The sequence below is a fragment of the Cnephaeus nilssonii genome (assembly GCF_951640355.1).
Source record: "Cnephaeus nilssonii genome assembly, chromosome: X".
In the NCBI taxonomy this organism is placed as follows: domain Eukaryota; kingdom Metazoa; phylum Chordata; class Mammalia; order Chiroptera; family Vespertilionidae; genus Cnephaeus; species Cnephaeus nilssonii.
The window spans coordinates 74,909,814-74,932,136 of NC_137071.1; the positions used below are offsets into that span (position 1 = coordinate 74,909,814).

General features: G+C 43.2%; 1 protein-coding gene across 2 annotated transcripts in view; it reads left to right on the top strand.

Moving 5' to 3' along the window:
• PRPS1 (phosphoribosyl pyrophosphate synthetase 1) overlaps positions 1–22,323 on the top strand; it is a 34,086-nt gene that overhangs the window by 9,064 nt on the left and 2,699 nt on the right. Inside the window, exons 2-6 of one of the 2 annotated variants that reach the window (XM_079764900.1) lie at positions 7,764–7,947; positions 11,827–11,925; positions 14,752–14,876; positions 18,406–18,579; positions 20,952–21,111. In XM_079764900.1, the coding sequence (XP_079621026.1) occupies positions 7,764–7,947; positions 11,827–11,925; positions 14,752–14,876; positions 18,406–18,579; positions 20,952–21,111 (742 nt within the window). Of the gene's footprint in view, positions 1–7,763; positions 7,948–11,826; positions 11,926–14,751; positions 14,877–18,405; positions 18,580–20,837; positions 20,916–20,951; positions 21,112–22,323 lie in introns of those variants that run through there. The other variant, XM_079764901.1, reaches the window with a different exon arrangement.

The window sequence follows — 22,323 nt, forward strand, 5'->3', positions numbered from 1 at the left end:
TTCAGTGCACAGGCTGACCACTGATTTATACCAGCCAGGGCTAAAGGAAGTTACCAATTGATATTTCTCTCTCACCTCTCTCTCTCTCTCTCCCCCTCCCTCTCTCTAAAATCAGTGCACTCTAACCACTGATTTATACCAGCCAGGGCTAAAGGAAGATATTTTGATTGGAGATCTGAGAAATGAATGAGCTAGTTGTAGAAGAGCATTCCAGGTAGTAGGAAGAATGTGAATTGTAAATTCACACACAGTTGTAAAAAGTAATACAGAGAGACCTGGTATAACCATTACCCAGTTTTCCCAAAATTCTGAAACATAGTTTTTCCAAACTACAGTTTTCTTGCAAAACTGTAGTATGATGCAACAATCAGGATATTGATATTGATGCAGCCAAGATATAAAACCATCTATATCAAGGATTCTTTCTGTTGCCATGTTGTAGCCACACCCACCTTTCTTCTCCTCTGTAGTTATCCTTTTTATACTGCAACTAGTGACCCGGTGCATGGATTCATGCACATTGAAAGGAAATTAATTAGAAGGTGGCCAGCAGGGCGGGACTGGGTGAGATGGGCCGGACACACCCTGGAGCCAACCTCCCAAGGTCCCTCCCCAGTGTCTGTGGAGTGAGCAGGGTCCCTTCAGCAGGTGGGGTCCCTCGGCTTGGCCTGTGGGGATTGGGCCAAAACCAGCTCTCTGACATCCCCAGAGGGGCGTGGGTTGTGAGAGGGCACTCTGCAAAGTTGCTGTCATACAGGGTGTGGAACGCAAATGCAAGTGTGCAGTAAACTGTTGGGAGCAGTTATAGGGTTAAGCCTCGGACTGACCTGCAGGCAAAGTCACAAACAAGTCCCAGTTTGATCTTGTGACTGCTCCCTAGATCTTTCCTGGGTTGCTAGTGGGCTGTGGGAGGGGCAGCAAGTGCTGTCAAAACAAGTGAAACTTACAAGAACATTGTCAGTTGCCTTGTTTGTCCCTGATTATAAATAAAGCCTCAGTTTTGCAGTCTGGATCTGTTCTGTGGCCTCAGCAAAGCACAGAAGATCCACCTAGACCCAGGTTTTTCTCTTTGTCTATCATTTCTCCATCCTTCGTCACCCCTGCTCAGGCTCGCCAAACCCTTGGCTGTGCTGGCGCGGCACAGTAAACCAGATTTGGGGCCGATAGTGCCCCAGCAACAACATAATCCACGGTCAAAGATGGAATCGCACGGCCCCTCGAGGAATCAGGCTCCCTCCTCTCTGGTTTCAGGGTGCGTCACCCGAGAACCACCGCTGCCAAGTCACTGCAGCTCAGCAGCTCCTGTGTTAAGCGTCTGCCCCCTGGTGGTCAGTGCACGTCATAGCAACCGGTTAGACGGTCAGACACTTAGCATATTAGCCTTTTATATATATAGTCTAGTGGCCCGGTGCACAAAATTTGTGCACAGGGGTGGGGGGGTGTCCCTCAGCCCAGCCTGCACCCTCTCCAATCTGGGACCCCTCGGGGAATGTCCGACTGCCAGTTTAGGCCCAATCCCTCTCGCAATCCAGGACCGATGGCTCCTAACCACTCACCTGCCTGCCTGTCTGATCACCCCTAACCACTCTGCCTACCGGCCTGATCGCCCCCAACTGTCCCCCCCTTCAGACCTGATCACCCCTAACTGCCCCCTCCTGCTGGTGTGCTCACCCCCAACTGCCCCCCCCCACTGGCCTGCTCGCCCTCAACTCCCCACCCTGCCAGCCTTCTCGCTCCCAACTGCCCCCCCCACCCCCCGCGCTGGCCTGCTTGCTCCCAACTGCCCTCCCCTGCCAGCCTGATTGCCCCTAACCACCTTTGCCTTGGCCCCGCCACCATGGCTTTGTCTGGAAGGTCTCCCAGTCTAATTAGCATATTACCCTTTTATTATTATAGATTCTTTGATTTGGTAGCTGGGTAATACTGGCCACATAAAATGAGTTGGAAAATAATTTCCTCATCTGTTTTCTCAAAAAGATTTTGCTAATTCTTTAACTGTTTGGGAAAATTATTCAATGAAGCTGTTTTGGGTTAGTTTTCTTAGAGGTTTATCAATTTTATTGATTTTCCTTCCCCCAAAAAACAACTTTTTGTTTCATTGTTTTATCTCTGTTTTGTTTTATTGTTTGGAATTTATTGATTTCTGTTCTTATGGTTTTTTTCTTCCTTTTTTTTTTTTACTTTGGGTTTATATTGCTCATTTTCTAGTTTCTTTTTTTAAAAAATTTGATTTTAGAGAGAGAGGGAGAGAGAGAGAGAGAGAGAGAGAGAGAGAGAGGTGAGAGAGAAATATCAATTGGTAACTGGCAATTTGCACATCTTAATCTCTTCCCTCTTTTCACCCATCCCCCCAACCCTACTCCCATTTGGTAGCCAGGAAAATGTTCTCTGTATCTATGTTTTTGTTTGCTCATTTATATTGTTCTTTAGATTCTACATATAAGTGAAATCATATGGTATTTGTCATTCTCTGACTTATTTCCCTTAGGACAGTGGTCGGCAAACTCATTAGTCAACAGAGCCAAATATCAACAGTACAACGATTGAAATTTCTTTTGAGAGCCAAATTTTTTTAACTTAAACTTCTTCTAACGCCACTTCTTCAAAATAGACTCGCCCAGGCCGTGGTATTTTGTGGAAGAGCCACACTCAAGGGGCCAAAGAGCTGCATGTGGCTCGCGAGCCACAGTTTGCTGACCATGGCCTTAGGATAATGCCCTCTAGGTCCATCCATGTTGACACAAATGGCAAGATTTTTCTTTTTTATAGCTGAATAATATTCTATTGTATATATGTACCACTTCTTTTTTTTTTTTACTTTAAGATTTATATCTTTACATTTTATTTTTCAATTACAGTTTACATTCAGTATTATTTTGTATTAGTTTAAGGTTGTACCACTCCTTTATCCATTTGTCTATCAATGGACACTTAGTTGCTTCCATATCTTGACTATTGTAAATAATGCTGCAATGAGCATAGAAATGCATATCTTTTCAGATTAGTGTTTTGGGTTTCTTTGGATAAATACCCAGAAGTGGAATTGCAGGGTCCTTCTTTGTCTCTTGTTTTTGTCTTTGTTTTAAAGTCTATTTTGTGTGATACAAGTACTGCTACCCCTGCTTTTTTTTTATTTGTTTCCATTTACATGAAATATCTTTTCCTATCCCTTTACTTTCAGGTTGTGTGTCTTTCAATCTGAAGTGGTTTTTCTTGTAGGCAGTATATGTATGAGTTTTGTTTTCTTATACATTCAGACATCCTATGCCTTTTGATTGGAACATTTAATCCATTTGTTTGAAGTGATCATTGATAGGTATGTAGTTATTGCCATTTTAGTATTCATATTTTTTAAATCCTCACCCAAGGGTATTTTTTCCATTGATTTTTTTTTTTTTAGAGTGGAGGGAAGGTGGGAGGCGGGGAGAGAGAAACATCCATGTGAGAGAGACACGTCGATTGGTTGCCTCCTATTTGCACCCCGACTTGGGCCAGGGATTGAGCCTGCAACAGAGGTACATGCCCTTGACCAGGAATTGAACTCACAACCCTTTGGTCTAGGGGTCGATGCTCTAACCACTGAGCAATCTGGCCAGGACTATTATTCATATTTTTTATCATTTTATTCTTCCTCGTAAAGAAATCCCTTTAACAATTCTTATAATACTGGTTAGGTGCTGATCTCCTTTAGCTTTTTCTTGTCTGGAAATTCTTTATCTGTCCTTCCATCTAAATGATTCTAACTTTGCTGGGTAGAGGAATCTTGGTTGTAGGTCCTGGCTTTTCATCATTTTGAATATTTTGTACCAATCCCTTCTGACCTGCAAAGTTTCTGTTGACAAATCAGCTGACAGTCTTATGGCAGTTCCCTTGTTGGTAACTGACAGCTTTTCTCTTGCTGCTTTAAAGATTCTCTCTTTGGCCCTGGCCAGGTAGCTCTGTTGGTTAGAGCATCCTCCCAATATACCAGGGTTGCAGGTTCAATCTCCAGTTTAAGCACATACAAGAAGCTAACAGTGAATGTACAAATAAGTAGAGTACAAATCGATGTTTCTCTTTCTCTTCCACTTCCTCTCTGTCTAAAAATAAGAAAAAGATTCTCTCTTTAACATTTGTCATTTTAATTATGATGTGTCTTGGTATGTGGGCCTCTTTAGGTTCATCTTGTTTGGTTCTCTGCACTTTCTACACTTGTATATGTCCTTTGCCAGATTAGGGGAGTTTTCCATTATTTCTTCAAATAGGTTTTCAATTCCTTGCACCGCTCTTCTCTTATGATGTGAATATTAGTATGCTTGATGTCCCGAGGCCCCTTAAACTGTCCTCATTTGGGGGGATTTTTTTTTTTTTTTTTTTGCTGTTCTGATTGGGTGTTTTCTGCTACCTGGTCTTCCAAATTGCCGATTTGATCCTCCGCGTCATCTAATCTACAGTTTATTCCCACTAATAATATATTCTTAATTTCAGTTATTCTTCATTTCTGACTTTTTAAATGTTTTCTATGTTCATTTTTTAATTATTTATTTATTTTGAGAGAGAGCGAGAGAGAGAGAGAGAGAGAGAGAGAGAGAGACATGGATTTGTTATTCCATTTATTTATGCATTCATTAATTGATTCTTGTATGTTCTCTGACCGGGGATTGAACCCACAGCCTTTGAGTATCGGGATGATGCTGTAACCAACTGAGCTACTCAGCCAGGGCCTCTATCTCCATTTTTATGTTTCCTATCTGTTTGTTGACATTCTCACTGAGATCATCTATTCTTCCCCTAAGTTCATTGCACATCCTTATAACCAGTGTTTTGGACTCTGCATCTGGTAGATTGCTTGTCTCCATTTTGTTTAGTTCTTTTTCTGGAGTTTTGTTTTGTTCTTTCATTTGGGGACATGTTTCTTTGTCTCCCTGTATTTGTTTCTATGTGTTAGGTAGAGGTGCCATGTCTTCTGGTATTGGTAGATTGGCCTAATATAGTAGACTAGAGGCCTGGTGCACAAAATTCATGCTCAGGTAGGGTCCCTAGTCCTGGCCGATGATCAGGGCTGATCAGGGGGGCCCCCCACTGGCACCTGCCTTGGCCGGCCAGGCGCTACCTACTTGCTGTCCCCGCCCCCCACCACCACTGCTGGTCGCCTCTCTCTGGCACCTGCCTTGGCTTGCCTGAGGTCTGCAAGCTGGGGGAAGCTCCTGCATTGAGCGCCTGCCCCCTGGTGGTCAGTGCATGTCATAGCGACCGGTCGTTCTGCCATTCAGTCGATTTGCATATTAGGCTTTTATTATATAGGATGTCCTGTGAGGCCCAGTGGGTGTTCCAGGTGTGTCCCTTGTGTGGGTTGTGTGTACCCTCCTATTGTACTTGAGCCTTGATTGCTTTTGGCAAGTCAATGGGAGGGATTGACCATCAGGTGATTGGCTGTGAGGAATGGCCATAATTATAGTGTAGGTGCTGTTTGGTGGCTGACCCTATGGAACAGGACTCACGTTAGTGGGGCATTCTTGTGTCTGCTAAGTCTACCCTTTGGGTGTGTCATTGATGAAAAGCCCTTGGAAGTGGCTTGGGTGGGCCTGCAAATTGTGTGGGACAGAATCTCAGGGGATCACCAGGGCAGAGCCAACCTTGTTAGCTGGTTGATGGAGACTCAGACTTGGCACCTGCCTATGCCTGCAGGCTGGATGGGGGAAGGCTCAGGGAAGGGACAATGGCTTCTTACAGCACTTCTGTCCAGGAGAAAGCTTCCCTTCCAAGCCTTCTTCTTGAAGCTAGATAGTTCCTGTTAGTCCCTGGTGCTTTTCTAGCTGCTGCCCCAGTGCTGGAGCTCGGAGTCCATCAGCAAGTAAATTAATGTGCAGGCCCTGTAAGAGGACCCCCTGGGACTCCAGCAGCCCTCAGTCTCACTTGGATAAATCTTCTCAGCCACAATCCCTGCTGGTTTTCACAACCAGAAATTGTGGGACTTTTCTTCCCAGAACTTCTCTTCCTGTACTTGGGAGGCTTGTGTGGGGCTGGGACTCCGCCCTCCTGCTCCTCCAGTCCATTCAGTGTCTTGTCTTCACCTCTTCTATCAATCTTATAGCTTCTTTTGTATATCCTCAGTTATAAGACTTCTATTTAGCTAGACTTCAGGAGGTTCTCAATGATCATTGTTTTGTAGTTTAGTTGTAATTTTGTTGTGGTCATGGGAGGAGACTAAAATTATTTAATTTAGTGCTTAAAGAGGGTTTATTTCCAGGAATTTCAACACCCCTGTTCTAATTTCTTTCTGGTTTGATTTTTTACCATTTGCTTTTATTTTTCTGGCTTTACTATATAGATTAACCCCATTCTTTTTAAAAGTGGGCTTCTTTTCATTGTTATTTGGATTGGGAATAAGTAAATATTAAATAATAATTACACCTGAATTAGTTCCTTCTGGCAATGGAATTCGCCTATTGAAGTTTTTCTCTTGATGTTACCAACCATTCTGATTTATGCTTGTTTACACATACTACACACACGTATACAAATGTGCACCCACAAACGCCCCAAACCAAAGAATAAATATGGGAAATGGTGTTTTGAGTTGTTGTTATTACTGAGCTTATTTTTTGTTTGTTTGTTTTGTTTGTTTTTGTTAATCTTCACCCGAGGATATTTTTCCATTGATTTTTAGAGAGAGTGGAAGGGACGGAGTGAGAGACAGATAGAGAAATATTGATGTGAGAGAAACACATTGATTGGTTGCCTCCCGCATGTGCTCTGACCAGGGCCAGGGATTGAGCTTGCAACTGAGGTGCATGCCCTTGACCGGAATTGAACCCAGAATCCATTCCACAGGCTGACCTGAGCTTATTTTTTAATTCTAAGTTATTATTGTTTATGATCCAAGTATACTAGTAGACATTAAAATTTTCATTTTATGGTAAATGATAACCCCACAATTATAGTAACTTCCTGTGGAATTGTCATTTTAAAAATATGTTTTATTGATTTTAGAGCGGGAGAGTGAGAGAGAGAGAAAGAGGAACAACGATTGGCTGCCTCCTGCACGCCCCCAACTGGGGATCGAGCCTGAAACCTGGGCATGTGCCGTGACCAGGAATCGAACCAGCAACCTTTCAGTACACAGGATGCTGCCCAACCAACTGAGCCACAGCGGCCAGTGTTTCCTGTGGAAAATTTTAAAACAAGACTTGCTAATTGGACCAGAGTATAGTTAGCATAGAATGAGGGTAAAGACCAAATGTGTTTTCTTCTCAATGTGTTCCTGGCACCTAGCACAGTGACTGACAATGGAATATTTAATATTTGTTGAGTGAACTGGCCAATATGGTAGATGTGATACTGTCTTTTATAGAAGGCATCTTTATAGAACAGAAGTAATTCATTCCTTATATGACCTTTCTACTTTTGTTATATATGGATTGTGATAGTCACAGATGCCACTAGTATATCAAATTTGCATTCACGTCTTGTACCTGAAATGAGATATAGGCGGCCTACTGAAATTATGGTTCAATTATTTGTGAGTACTTTAACCAATATTTTTCCATGCCATTTCCCATATAAAAAAATAGGTAATATTTGTATAGTGCACTGGAGTAAACTGAGGCAGTAAACTGCTTCTGCAGCAAGGACCCTCCAGAAGTCCAAGGCAATAACTGTTCACATGCAGTTGTAAACCATTCATAGCATACTGGTAAAAAGCTATGGTTTTTAGACCTTACTGTCTGTAGAAGTATAGTACTTTAAAATCTATTGTTTTTGTTGTCCTTTCCTGTTTGTAGTGTTGAAATTGGCGAAAGTGTCCGTGGAGAGGATGTCTACATCGTTCAGAGTGGCTGTGGTGAAATTAATGACAATCTAATGGAGCTTTTGATCATGATTAATGCCTGTAAGATTGCTTCAGCCAGCCGGGTTACTGCAGTCATACCATGCTTCCCTTATGCCCGGCAGGATAAGAAGGATAAGGTAGGAGCAGAATCTCCCTTATTAAAAAAAACTAGAGGCCCGGTGCACAAAATTCATGCTCAAGGGGTGTGTGTGTATGTCCCTCAGCTCAGCCTGCACCCTCTCCAATCTGGGACCCCTCGAGAGATGTCTGGTGGGATCGGACCTAAACGGGCAGTTGGACATCCCTCTCATAATCCAGGACTGCTGGCTTCCAAACACTCGCCTACCTGCCTGATTGCCCCTAACTGCTTCTGCCTGCCAGCCTGATCACCCCCTAACCACTCCCCTGCCAGCCTGGTCGCCCCTAACTTCCCTCCCCTGCCAGCCCAATTTCCCCTAACTGCTCTCCCCTGCTGGCCTGGTCACCCCTAACTGCCCTCCCCTGCAGGCCTGGTCACCCCAAACTGCGCTCCCCTGCCGGCCTGGTCCCCCCCATCTGTCCTCCCCTGCCAGCCCGGTCACCCCTAACTGCTCTCCCCTGCAGGCCTGGTCGCCTCCCAACTGCCCTCCCCTGCAGGCCTGGGTCCCCCCCAACTGTCCTCCCCTGCAGGCCTGGTTGCCCCCAACTGCCCTCCCTTGCAGGCCTGGTCGCCCCCAACTGCCCTCCCCTGCCAGCCCGGTCACCCTTAACTGCCCTCCCCTGCAGGCCTGATTGCCTCCAACTGCCCTCCCCTGCAGGCCTGGTCCCGCCCCCCCCCAACTGCCCTCCCCTGCTGGCCATCCTGTGTCCACATCGGGGCAGCCATCTTGTGTGTTGGAGTGATGGTCAATTTGCATATTACCTCTTTATTATATAGGATGTTTATAAAAGGAGACTTATATAAGATTTTAAACAATAAAGACTTTAAATTTAATAAAACATGTTTTTAAACGGAAATCATGAGCACTTGCCCAAAGTCACAAAAATATTCCTTAATCATCAGATATATATCTTTTTATTTATTTTTAATTTTTTTAAGCAGAAACAAAGTTTATTGAGAAATAGATGGACTCTCTGCAGCAGGGAGCATCAGGGAGGGGGCCCAAAGTGGGTTGCCCATCAGATACATATTTAGAGGGTATTTTTTTATTCTCTAAAGTTTTACATATGTCTCCTTTTTCCCCGCTTGACCCCCTCCCCCCGCAGCCATTCCCACCCTGGGCAAGCCTCCAGCGCCCCAGTGTCTGTGTCCATTGGTTACACAAATATGCATGCATACAAGTCCTTTGGTTGCTCTCTAACCCCCCCTCCCCTGCCATTTGTCTCTGGATCTATTCTTGTTCATCAAATTATGTTGATCATTATATCCCTATTTAGAGGGGATTTTTCAAATCACATTCTCTTAGGCATTACCTGATCTTTAAAACAATTGATATGTGATTGGTTTGTATAAAGCAACACATTTGTAGACTGTATATTTTGTTCTAGTCATCATTTGTGACTTTCAGTTAGCTCACTGCTGTTATTTAATTATATCAGTAAGACTAAGCACCAGCTCCCATGGAGTAGAATATTTTTTAAACTATTGTAGATCCTCTGGGACCCTCGTAAGGTTATAGTTGTGACCTTTTCATAAAACTTGAAGTCTATTACATGAATACTTGGTCTCATTTAACACACACACACACACCTAGCCTTATTTATCTGGTATATTAAAGGACAAGGCATATTCATAAAACTTTGCAGGTCTATTTTGTTTATTGTAATCAATGCCCAAAATTTATATACAGCGCATTGGAGAAGGCCATATATGCAACCCTATATCCATAGCAGCATTACTTACAATAGCTAAGATCTGGAAACAGCCCAGGTGCCCATCAGTAGATAAGTGGGTAAAAAAAAAAACTGGTACATATGCATCTGTAAAAAAGAAGGATCTGTTACCTTTTGAAACAGAATGGATGCACCTGGAGATTATTATACTAAGTGAAATAAGCCAGTCAGAGAGAGACAAATATCACATCATCTCACTTATATGAGGAATCTAATGAACAAAATAAACTGATGAACAAATAGGTCCAGAGACATGAAAACATGGAACACACTGACAGACGTCAGAGGGAATGGGGGGAAGGGGGAGAGATTAACCAAAGAACTTATATGCACACATGCATAGCCCATGGACACAGACAATAGTGTGGTGAAGACTTGGCGTGGGATGGGAACTGGGCAGAGGGAGACACATGGGAGGTAATGGGGATATCTGTCATACTCTTAACAATAAAAATAAATTTTTAAAAAATGGCAGAGAAACTGGAAAAAAAAGTCCAGGTGTTTTTATTCCAATAAGGTATAGTACTCCTGCAGAGTACAGAGTAAAGGGCATGGTCTTGACCATTTTATAGTGCAGCAGGTGTGTTTGCCTATTATTTAAGGGTTTGAGATTGCTAGAAGATTGACCTTTAGATCAGTAAGGGAATGGTATAATTTACAAAATAAACTATAGAATTATATATTGGATGTTATACAGGTTTGAGTATGTATGTGTAAGTGATTTTAATAAAAATATTTTGAAAAAGATTGTCTAATTTAAATTGAGCATTGGAAAGGCTGAAAATCTGTACATTAAGTTAAGAAAATGAAAGGTAGGAAAGCATTTTCTTTCATTTAATACTAGAGGCCCGGTGCACGAAATTCGTGCACGGAGAGGGGTTGTCCCTCAGCCCAGCCTGTACCCTCGCCAATATGGGACCCCTCAAGGGATGTCCGACTGCCAGTTTAGGCCCGATCCCACCGGCAGTCGGACATCCCTCTCACAATCCAGGACTGCTGGCTCCCAACTGCTTGCCTGCCTGCCTTCCTGATTGCCCCTAACCGCTTCTGCCTGCCAGCCTGATCACCCCCTAACCACTCTGCTGCCAGCCTGTTTGCCCCCAACTTCCCTCTTCTGCCAGCCTGGTCACCCCTAACTGCCCTCTCCTGCAGGGTTGATCACCTCCAACTTCCCTCCCTTGCAGGCCTGGTCCTTCTCAACTGCCCTCCCTTGCAGGCCATCTTGTGGTGGCCATCTTGTGTCCATATGGGGGGAGCTATATTGTGTGTTGCAGTGATGATCAATCTGCACATTAATCTTTTATTAGATTGGATAGAGGCCTGGTACAGGGGTGGGGGCCAGCTGGTTTGCCCTGAAGGGTGTCCCGGATCAGGATGGGGATCCCTTGGGGTGTGGGGCGGCCTGAGCGAGGGGCCTGTGGTGGTTTGCACGCCGGCCACGCCCCCTGGCAACCCAAGCTGAGGCCCTGGTATCTGGAATTTATTTTCCTTCTACAATTGAAACTTTGTAGCCTGGAGCGGAGCCAAGCCTGGGGCTCCCTCCGAGGCGGCAGCCATTTCTGTTGGGGTTATAATTGAAACTTTGTTGCCTTAAGCAGGTGGGCCCTGCCAGGGTGTGTGGAAAGCTTTGCTTCCCCTGTTGCCGGCGGCAACCCTGGCCTGCTCTCTCAAGCTCCATTCTGCCGCCATTTGTTTGAATTTGTTTACCTTCTATAATTGAAACTTTGTAGCTTGAGTGGAGGCTTAGGCCTGGCAAGGGCAGGCAGAAAGCTTGGCTTCCTCTGTTTCCTAGGAAACCTTGCTCTCTGTGGCTATAGCCATCTTGGGTTGGGTTAATTTGCATGCTCGCTCTGATTGGATGGTGGGCGTGGCTTGTGGGCATGGCTTGGGTGTGTTGGAGGTGTGGTCAATTTGCATATTTGTCTATTATTAGATAGGATGTTTCCTGAGTTAGCAAAGTGATGTTCCATTTAATTGTTCTAGATTGTGATGTACTCAAAAGTCAGTAACCATGTTACTTTCTTTGAATTTCCTGGTAGCACAGTGCCTTAAACATAGTAGGTACACAATAAATACATGCTTCTTGGGCAAATGAATTGTTTCTCAAATTGGCTCTTATTTTTTCTTTTGTCCCCTCCATTTAGAGCCGCGCTCCGATCTCAGCCAAGCTTGTTGCAAATATGCTCTCCGTAGCAGGTGCAGATCATATTATTACCATGGACCTTCATGCTTCTCAAATTCAGGTATCAAAGGAAGCTAAATATTACCTTAGAGGTTAGAAGGGGAGAAGAGGACTGATAATACTGAAGACTGCAGCAAAGCATAATGCTGCCCAAGTACAGCTCAAATAAGCTAGACATTGACAACATATTAAGCATTCTCACATTGACCTTAGTTCATGGATTTAGTCATTTGGGGTGGTTGAAAAGGGAGGCAGTCATGTATTCTCAGAAGAGTGTAGGCTTAGGGATCAGACCTAGATGGAAATACTGGCTCTAACACCTATGAGCTTTGTAACATTGGTCAGGTTATTTAATTGATCTAAATATACACTGCTTTGTTATTGTGAGTATTAAGTAACGTATTAAATAAATTCATAAGATAATGCCTGGTTCCTGACAGGAACCAAGTAAATGGAAGTTGTTACTGTCATCATTAAATTTATTTTTTATTTATTGATTTCAGAGAGAGAGAAACATCGATTTGTTGTTCTACTTATTTTTACATTTATTGGTCGATTCTTGTATGTGCCCTGACTGGGGATTGAACCCACAACCTTGGTGTATTGGGACCATGTTCTAACCAACTGAGTCACCTGGTCAGGGCTTCATCATTAAATTTAGAGCTACAGAGCCCTGGCCGATTTGTTGTTCTACTTATTTTTGCATTTATTGGTCAATTCTTGTATGTGCCCTGACTGGGGATTGAACCCACAACCTTGGTGTATTGGGACAATGTTCTAACCAACTGAGCCACCTGGTCAGGGCTTCATCATTAAATTTAGAGCCACAGAGCCCTGGCCGGTGTGGCTCGGTTAGTTGAGCATCATCCCTTTCACCAAAAGGACACTGGTTTGATTCCCAATCAGAGCATATGCCCAGGTTGTGGGCTCGATTCCGGAGGTGTGTAGGAGGCAGCCAATTGATGTTTCTCTCTCTTATTGATATTTCTCCCTTCCTCTCTCTCTAAAATCAATAAAAAAAACATTAAAAATTTTTGAATACATTTAGAGCCACAAATATTGGAACCTACTTTCTAGCGTAAATCCAGAATAAGAGGAGCAGAATACTACCTTATGTCTATACTTTATATACGTTTTTTTTAAAGTATATTTTATTGATTTTTTACAGAGGGGAAGGGAGAGGAATAGAGAGTTAGAAACATCGATGAGAGAGAAACATCGATCAGCTGTCTCTTGCACACCCCCTACTGGGGATATGTCCGCAACCAAGGTACATGCCCTTGACTGGAATCGAACCTGGGACCTTTCAGTCTGCAGGCTGATGCTCTATCCACTGAGCCAAACCAGTCAGGGCTATACTTTATATACTTTTTAAAGAGACTTTCAAATCATTGTCATTAGAGGCTTATGGCAATCCAGTGAGCTACATAGGACAGGTGATTATCCCCATTTTATAGAAGAGGGACAAATTATTTGAGAAACACAAGTAATCTGTAGCAACTAATATTAGAACACAATCTGGCTTCTAGTTACTCTCTGTGACCATCTATATATATAAAAGCCTAAGCGTCTATCTGACCCTTCGACCAGTAGCTATGATGTGCAATGACCACCAGGGGCAGACACTCAACGCACAGGCATGTAAACGTGGAACAGACTGATGAATATCAGAGGGGAGGGGAGAGGGTGGGAAGAGATTAACCAAAGATCTTATATGCATACTAGAGGCCCGTACACCAGTGGGGTCCCTCGGCCTGGCCTATGGGGATTGGGCCGAAACCGGCCTGGTGCATGGATTCGTGCACCAGTTGGGTCCCTCAGCCTGGCCTGTGGGGATCAGGCTGAAACTGGCCCGGTGCACAGATTCATGCACCGGTGGGGTCCCTCGACCTAGCCTGTGGGGATCGGGCCAAAACTGACAGTCCGACATCCCCTGAGGGGTCCCGGATTGCAAGTGGGTGCAGGCCAGGCCAAGGGACCCCACCAGTGCACTAATCCATGCACCGGGCCTCTAGTTTATTATAAATATCTTCCACTAAGTTTATATACTACTAGAGGCCCGGTGCACAAGATTTGTGCACTGATGGGGGGTTCCCTCAGTCCAGCCTGCACCCTCTCCCAGTCTGGGAGCCCTCGGGGAATGTCCGCCTACAGTCAGATATCCCTCTTGCAGTCCGGGGCTCTCGCAGTCCTGGACCCCTTGCTCCTTACCGCCTGCCTGCAGCAGAGGTGGGAGAGGCTCTCACCACTGCTGCTGCACTTGCCAGCCCTGAGTCTGGCTTCTGGCTGAGTGGCGGTACCCCTGTGGGAGCGCACTGACCACCAGGGGGCAGCTATTGCATTGAGTGTCTGCCCCCTGGTGGTCAGTGTGCGTCATAGCAACAGGTCGTTCCACTGTTCGCTCGGTTTGCATATTATGCTTTTATTATATAGGATAGCATCTCTAAATGGTTTACCAGTTAGCTCTTGCTCCTTAGCATAAAGCAGTATAAATTTTTATCATCTCATGAGTATGCACATTGGCTGGATAGTTGTGGTCCCAGCTGAACTTGGCCATTTTTCTCAACAGCTCATTCCTGCCTATGGTCAGTTGTGGGTTAGCTGAGGGTTGACTTTGCCCATTATGGCTGTGTTCTCTTGCACAGCCTGGATTCGAAGGGGCTGTTTTTACAGTCTTCCACATTGGGCATACCTTCTAATCAGTCTGAATGTTGCAGTAAGGTGTTCTTTGGGCAAGTCACTATTCTCTGTTAGTCGTTTATAAATAAAAGAGAAGGGTGCACCTTAGACTCACACAATGTTACATGCCAAATTTATTCAAATAAAATAAATACATAAATGGAAGAGAAGGAAAATGAAGCAAAACTAACCCATTTCCTTCCTACAGGGCTTTTTTGATATCCCTGTGGACAATTTGTATGCAGAACCAGCTGTCCTGAAGTGGATAAGGGAGAATATATCTGAGTGGAGGAACTGCACTATTGTCTCACCCGATGCGGGGGGAGCTAAGAGGTATGGTCAAAATTCATGTCAGAAAGTGATGTTTTTCTATCCAAGTGGCAGTTTTTAAGTACTTCAGAATGGATGTACTGATAGCTGGGTATAGTTTTATTCCTCTTCCTGGCCTGAGTCACTATGTGAAAGATAAGGCAGCATAGAGGGGCTCTAAATCTGGTATTGTGGCCCTGTTACCCATTAATAACTTTGCAGTCAGGGCTAGCAACACTGCTAGATGCCTATCCGAAAGGGGAGAAAATTTGGTTTTCTAATGAGTGGCACCTGCTGTTAAACCACATGATAATAATGGACTAGGAAGCTTTTATGTACTTCTAAATGCTGTTGTTGGTGAGACCATTTTTATCCTTTGGATTAAAGTATTAAGCAGGAAGGAAAATAAAGTGTGGTAATTTTGTGTAAACCAAAGACCTTAACATTTTAAACAAACTGCCAGGAATTGCCAGTTGCAGAGCTTTACAGCTCACATGGTGCTGACTAAGAGCTTTTGATTTCCTTAGTGGGTCACTCATTAGTAATGCATTCAAAAGTGTGACACATGCTTTTCTTGTTGTGGAAATAGAATGAAGAGCTACAAAACACAGATGATTAGGAAAAGCTAATTCAGATCTCTCTAAGAGCCATACAAATCTTCAGTGACTGTTTCTTTGCAAGCTCTTTCTTTCAACAACTTCAACAGCACTGATAAGCTGAGAACTTAAGTTCTGTTATTCAGCCAGATGTATGGCTTTGTCAGGCTTATGTAATTGTCAGTTATCATCTGTAATACTAGAGACAGAACCTAAAAAACATCCCCCTAATAGTAGTTGTCATACTTGTGCGTTATTTTCACATCTTGCCATGGGACTTAGAAAATAGTCCCATTTGAAATAAATAATCAAGCAGGAATTTCTTTCCAAAGTGGGTTATAGAAAAACTACCTTTAATAGATGACTTGTTGCTACATGGTTTGGAGTGTTATAATTTTCTTTCTTTTTTTTAAGAATAACTTTTTTTAAAAATATGTTTTTATTGATATCAGAGAGGGAGAGAGAAAGACATCAATGATGAAAGAGAATCATCAATTGGCTGCCTCCTCCATGCCCCCCACTGGAGATCAAGCCCACAACCCAGGCATGTGCCTTGACCGGTAATCTAACTGTGACCTCCTGATTCATAGGTCAATGCTCAACCACTGGGCCACACTGTCCGGGCTATAATTTTCTTACAGTGATGGATTATATTCAAAGTGAGTCTCTATCACTTCTGTGTTGGCTAGATTTTTGTAGTAGGGAGAGATCCCTGTGTATTTATGACTTGTTCATAGTTCTCCCCTCAAGGGCATAGAGAGTGACTTTTCTAGCCCTTTATGCTTTATGCTTTGTTGGCTTTTTTGTATGAACAATTTGGGATACTTGAACTAATTGATCATGCCTTGGATAAGTAATCATTCCAAGCAGATTGGTTAGTCATTTTTTAAAAAAATATTTTTATTGATTTCAGAGAAGAAGGGAGAGGGAGAGATAGAAAAATCAATGATAAGAGAGAACCATTGATCAGCTGCCTCTTGCACGTTCCACACTGGGAATTGAGCCTGCAACCTGGGCATGTGCCCTAACTGTGAATCGAACCATGACTTCCTGGCTCATAGGTCAACGCTCAACCACCGAGCCACACCAACTGGGCCGGATTGGTTAGTCTTGAAGTTATGTGCCCACGAAGTAGTAGTAAAATGAACATAGGGTGTGGTTCATTTAGGTCAGGGTACAAGTGTTGCCTAGCTTGTGGTTCAAACCTTGTGTGTTCTCTATTATATGGTTACAGGTTCTTCCATATCTAGCACAGACTCAGATATGTGACTATCGTCACCAGGGAAACAAAACGTAATGATCTGGTTGGACTAGTATATTTAAAAAAAAAAAAGCACAGGCCTCATCACACATGATAAAAGGATGGCACAGTGGAGCATGGATTACATGCCACTGGGGCAGTACACTGTCATTTACACTGAATGGATTTCTGTTTGAGTGAATAATATAGTATTTTGTCATCAAATTTGTCTTCCATCCCACTTTTTAGTCTGTTTTATATTATCTTGTAATTTTTATTTTATTTTTTTAGTATATATTTATTGATTTCAGAGAGGAAGGGAGAGAGATATAAACATCAGTGATGAGAGAGAATCATTGATTGGCTACCTCCTGCAGGCCTCCCACTAGGGATTGAGCCCGTAACCTGAGCATGTGCCCTTGACTGGAATCAAACCCAGGACCCTTCAGTCCACAGGCCGACACTCTATCCACTGAGCCAAACTGGCTAGGGCATATTATCTTGTAATTTTTTTTAAAAGAATCTTATTTTTTTTCTTTCTTTATTGATTAAGGTATTACATATGTATCCTTATCCCCCCATTGCCTTCCCCCACCACTCATGCCCTCACCCCCCTGTTGTCTGTGTCCATTGGTTAGGCTTATATGTATGCATACAAGTCCTTTGGTTGATCTCTCCCCCTTACCCCCTCCCTCCCCTACCTTCCCTCTGAGGTTTGAGCATCTGATCGATTTTTATTTGGAGATACTTTGGCTATACATTGAGATGTCCAGTTTGCCTGGTTAATTAATATATGACTTTCTTTCTAGCAGTCATTAAAGAGCTCCCAAGCTTGATATCCAGGTATAGTTGACAATGAAAATCTGTGGATCACTGAGGGGAGTGTGATGAGGGGGTGGGCACTGGAACAGGCTGAGTACTGCTACTCTCCAGCCAGGTTCAGGTTCACTTCTCACCACATTGACATGTCAAACTGGGACAGTCTCCATTCCTGGCAATCCACCAAATGAATGTCCCTTAACATTATACTACTTCTTGGAACTTTGAGGACATTGTCTATCCACTACTGTAACTCAGAATGAATTCACTTAAGTTTGACTGATATATTTATAAACTATTCTCAGGTTATGGAGGCATTAGTTTATAAAACCCATTTTGTGATGTTAATAAATTAGTTGCTTTCTTCCAGCCCTGGGAACTGTTTGGTTTCAAGGAGTATTCTCCCCCAGAAAACAAGCCCATTCTTTAGTCCACTTATTGTTTTTTAAAATACATTTTTATTGATTTTAGAGAGGAAGGGAGAGAAAGAGATAGAAATATCAGTGATGAGAATCATTGACCGGCTGCCTCTTATACGGCCCCTACTGGGGATCAAGCCCGCAATCCGGGCATGTGCCCTGACCAGGAATCAAACAGTGATCTCCTAGTTCATAGGTCAGTGCTCACCCACTGAGCCACACTGGCCAGGCTATTGAATTTTTAATTTTTTTGTTTATTGAATTTAGAGAGAAAGAAAAACATGGATTTGTCGTTCCACTTATTTGTGCATTCATTGCTTGATTCTTGTATGTGCCCTGACTGGGAATTGAACCCACAACATTAACATACTGGGACGATGCTCTAACCATCTGAGTTGCCTGGCCAGGGATAGTCCATTTCTTTTGGTCTTACAAGCCACACACACCCAGGTTTTTACTGTAGATACCCTGTTTTGCAGAGTTACCTCCATTGCAGACCGGTTGAATGTTGACTTTGCCTTGATTCATAAAGAACGGAAGAAGGCCAATGAAGTGGACCGCATGGTGCTGGTAGGAGACGTGAAGGACCGGGTGGCCATTCTAGTGGATGACATGGCTGACACTTGTGGCACAATCTGCCATGCAGCTGACAAGTAAGTGCCAAGCGGTGGGTCCTGTGGTTAGAAGTCAAAAGCTGACTGCTCTCTGAATGCCTTAAGCCTGCTGATTTTTTTTTTAACTGAATGGAGGGATGATAACTAGCTTTGGGAGTTTTTCATCACCCTAGGCTTGAATTTCAATATGTATAAATGATGACTATTCCTTTCCCCCCCAGTTTTCCTTAGTTTTTTTCTCTTGTTATTGTGCTCAATTGTATATAATAAAAACTTATCATTTTTAACCATTTTAAGTGTATATAGCGAGTTAAGGTAGAAATCCACAGGCCGGAGTAGACATATTTATACTTTACCTAAACCAGAAACCCTGGTCTTACCTCTCTCTCTTTTTTTTTAGTCTTACCTCTTGATTGTCCATTTTAGCTGTTACTACCTTTATTCAATATTACTTCTCATCTCTTGCCTGTTCTAAATCGCCTTACCTCTGTTCTCTCTGCTACCAGTCACCAGTCTATTACCTTCCCAGACAATCTTTCACAATACCTTCCCACTTGCTAATCTTTCTAAAGCTAAGGCTAGATCTCATCACTTCTCAGCTTTGAAACCTTAAGTGGCTCCCCAATGTTTACAGTCCAAGCCACTATGGATAGCATTGTCTCTCATAACTTTTTTTTTTAACCACCTCTGAGTGTGCCTTGCACAGGGCCTGGCATATAATGGGTGCTAAAAAATATTTGTGTGCTCAGTGAGTTCTGATTTGGATCCTGGAGTGTACATTCATAAACTTGCTTATGTCTCTTTGTATTAGTAAGGTAATGCTAATTGCTATAATAGATCAACTCCCTGAAATGTCGGTGGCTTAACAAGATAAAGTTTCTTTCTCATTCATGGTGTATTCCAATGTGACGATTCCTCTTTCAGTCATGTGGCACTGCATCTTTAGCATGTGCTTTCCAAGATTACTTTGAAAGACATTTTCATTTTGGCCAGCCAGAAAGGGAAAAGAGCATGGGAGATCGATTACCCAATTAATTTTTTTTTTAAGAGAGGGAGGAAGGTAGAGCGGGGAGAGAGAAACATCGATCAGTTGCCTCCCCATACTTACCCTGACCAGGGACTGAACCCAAAACCCGGGCATATGCCCTGACTGGGAAATCAAACCAGTGATCTTTTTCATGCAAGGAACAGTGCTCAACCAACTGAGCCACACTGGCCAGGGCCCATGGAAGATTTTTATAAGCTCCGGCAAGAAGTAGTGTATATTGCAGCTACCCACATTTTGATAGCCAGAGTTAAGTCACATGGTCACACCTAACTATGCAAGCGAGGCTGGGAAATGTAGTCCAGCTGTGTGTCCAGCAAGAAGAGGTGATGGCTTTTGTTAAGTGAAGCAGTCTACCACAGTTCTTTTATAAGAATCCAGATCTGTTGAAGTAAGTTCTTAGTCTGGTTCTCTTTCCTTTTAAAAAAATTGATATTTAGAGAGAGGAAAGGAGGAAGGAAGGGAGAGAGGGAGGGAGGGATGGAGAAAGGGAAGGAAGGAGGGAGGGAGGGAAGGAAGGAGAGAGAGAGAGATCCATTTGTTGCCTCCTGCATGCACCTAGACCAGGGATTGAACCCACAACCTAAGTATGTGCTCTGACTGGTAATTAAAACTGCCACCTTTTGGTCTATGGAATGACACTCCAACCAACTGAGCAACACTGGGCAGGGCCGGTTCTCTCTCCTTTATATGGACTGAGTGGTAGCTTCCTAAAATCTGATGCATTGAAACCCTAACCCCCAGTGTGAGACCTTTGGGGAGGTACTTAGGTTTGAATGAAGTCATGAGGGTAGGGTCTTTATGATGGGATTAATGTCCTTAAGAGAATAGAGAGCTTGCTCCCCCCGCATGTATGTGGAGGTCAAAGAGGTCATGTGAACACACAGCGCGATGGCAGCCACTAATAAGCTAAAAGAACAAGATTCAGAAGGAAGGGGAAAAAAAAAGGAGAGGCAGCCTCAGAATGAAACCTGTCTTGCTACCAACTTGATCTTAGACTTTGCAGCCCCCAGAACTGTGAGAAATAAAATTCTGTTTAAGCCACCCAGTCTGTGGTATGGTACCCAAGCTGACCAATAATACACTTCTTCTTAATCGGGTTTTACAACAGGAGTGGGGAACCTTTTTTTCTGCCAAGGGCCATTTGGATATTTATAACTTCATTCACAGGCCATACAAAATTATCAACTTAAAAATTAGCCTGCTATATTTGGTAAAACATTTAATTAACTCACCCTTCATGCCTTGGCAGGGCCAGACCATATGATTTCCAGGGCGTTATATGGCTTGCAGGCCAGACGTTCCCCACCCCTGTTCTATAGTGACAGGTAAGATTAATCAAAATGAACTCTGCTTTTTCCTGTAGACTTCTTTCAGCTGGAGCCACCAGAGTTTATGCTATCTTGACTCACGGAATCTTTTCTGGCCCTGCCATTTCTCGCATTAACAATGCATGCTTTGAAGCAGTAGTGGTCACCAATACCATACCTCAGGAGGATAAGATGAAGCATTGCTCCAAAATACAGGTGAGGATGAGATTCTTGTAAAACAAAACTCCACTAAGTATTCAGGAGGTGGTTATATGTGTTGAATTACCAGAAGAGTTTCTCCTTTCCTCTTAAGGGCTTAGTCTATCATCAGGAACTGTGTTCCTAAAGTAAAACATCACATGCTTACAAACTCAGATTGCTGGACTCAGAATCTCTGGAGGATGGAGCCTAGAAGTCTACATTTTTGTTGTTGTTTGTTTGTTTTTAAATATATTTTATTGATTTTTTACAGAGAGGAAGGGAAAGGGATAGATAGTTAGAAACATCAATGAGAGAGAAACATCGATCAGCTGCCTCCTGCACACTCCCTACTGGGGATGTGCTCGCAACCAAGGTACATGCCCTTGACTGGAATCGAACCTGGGACCCTTCAGTCCACAGGCCAATGCTCTATCCACTGAGCCAAACCGGTTAGGGCTAGAAGTCTACGTTTTAACAGGCTCTTCCAGTGATCATGATACTCAAGTTTTATAGTATGTGTGTGTGTGTGTCACTCTTAACTATTGGCCCTTGCAGACATAATGTGAATCCTTCAAACTGATGGCATATTCCTTAGAACTCCAGTGTTTCTCAAAGTTGCTCTAGAACCAAACTAAGTTAATTACCTAGGGTTCTTAATATGCAGATTACTTTGCTCCATCCCAGATCTACAAAACCAGAAGTCCTGGGACCACTACTTTAAAGTAATTCCCCAAGTAATTATTAGGCACTCGAGTTTGAATGTTGCTGCACTAAGAGAAGGCCTTTGTTTAATTAAAAAATATATATAGTAATCCATTAGCTTTCTGAAATATGTAGAATTGGAGCGTTGATGTTATTCTTAAAGGGTTTTTTTTTTCAGCTTAAATATTCATTCTTAAAAAATTTTAAATGTCAACCTACCACCATCTTGGTGAGTCTGAGTCAGAAATTTTCCTCTGTTAACATTTTAACTCTATACTATGTGGTTATATTAAAAATGTTATCACCTGCCCAGAGAGGCTCAGTTGGTTGAGCATCGTCCCATGCATGGAAAGGTTGTAGGTTCAATTCCTGTCCAGGACATATACCTGGGTGGCAGGTTCAATCCCCAGTTAGGACACATATGGAAGGCAACCAATCGATGTTTCTCGCCCTCGCCCTCTCTCTCTCCCTCTCCCTCCCCCTCCTTCCCTTCCTCTCTATTAAGCATGTCCTCAGGTGAGGATT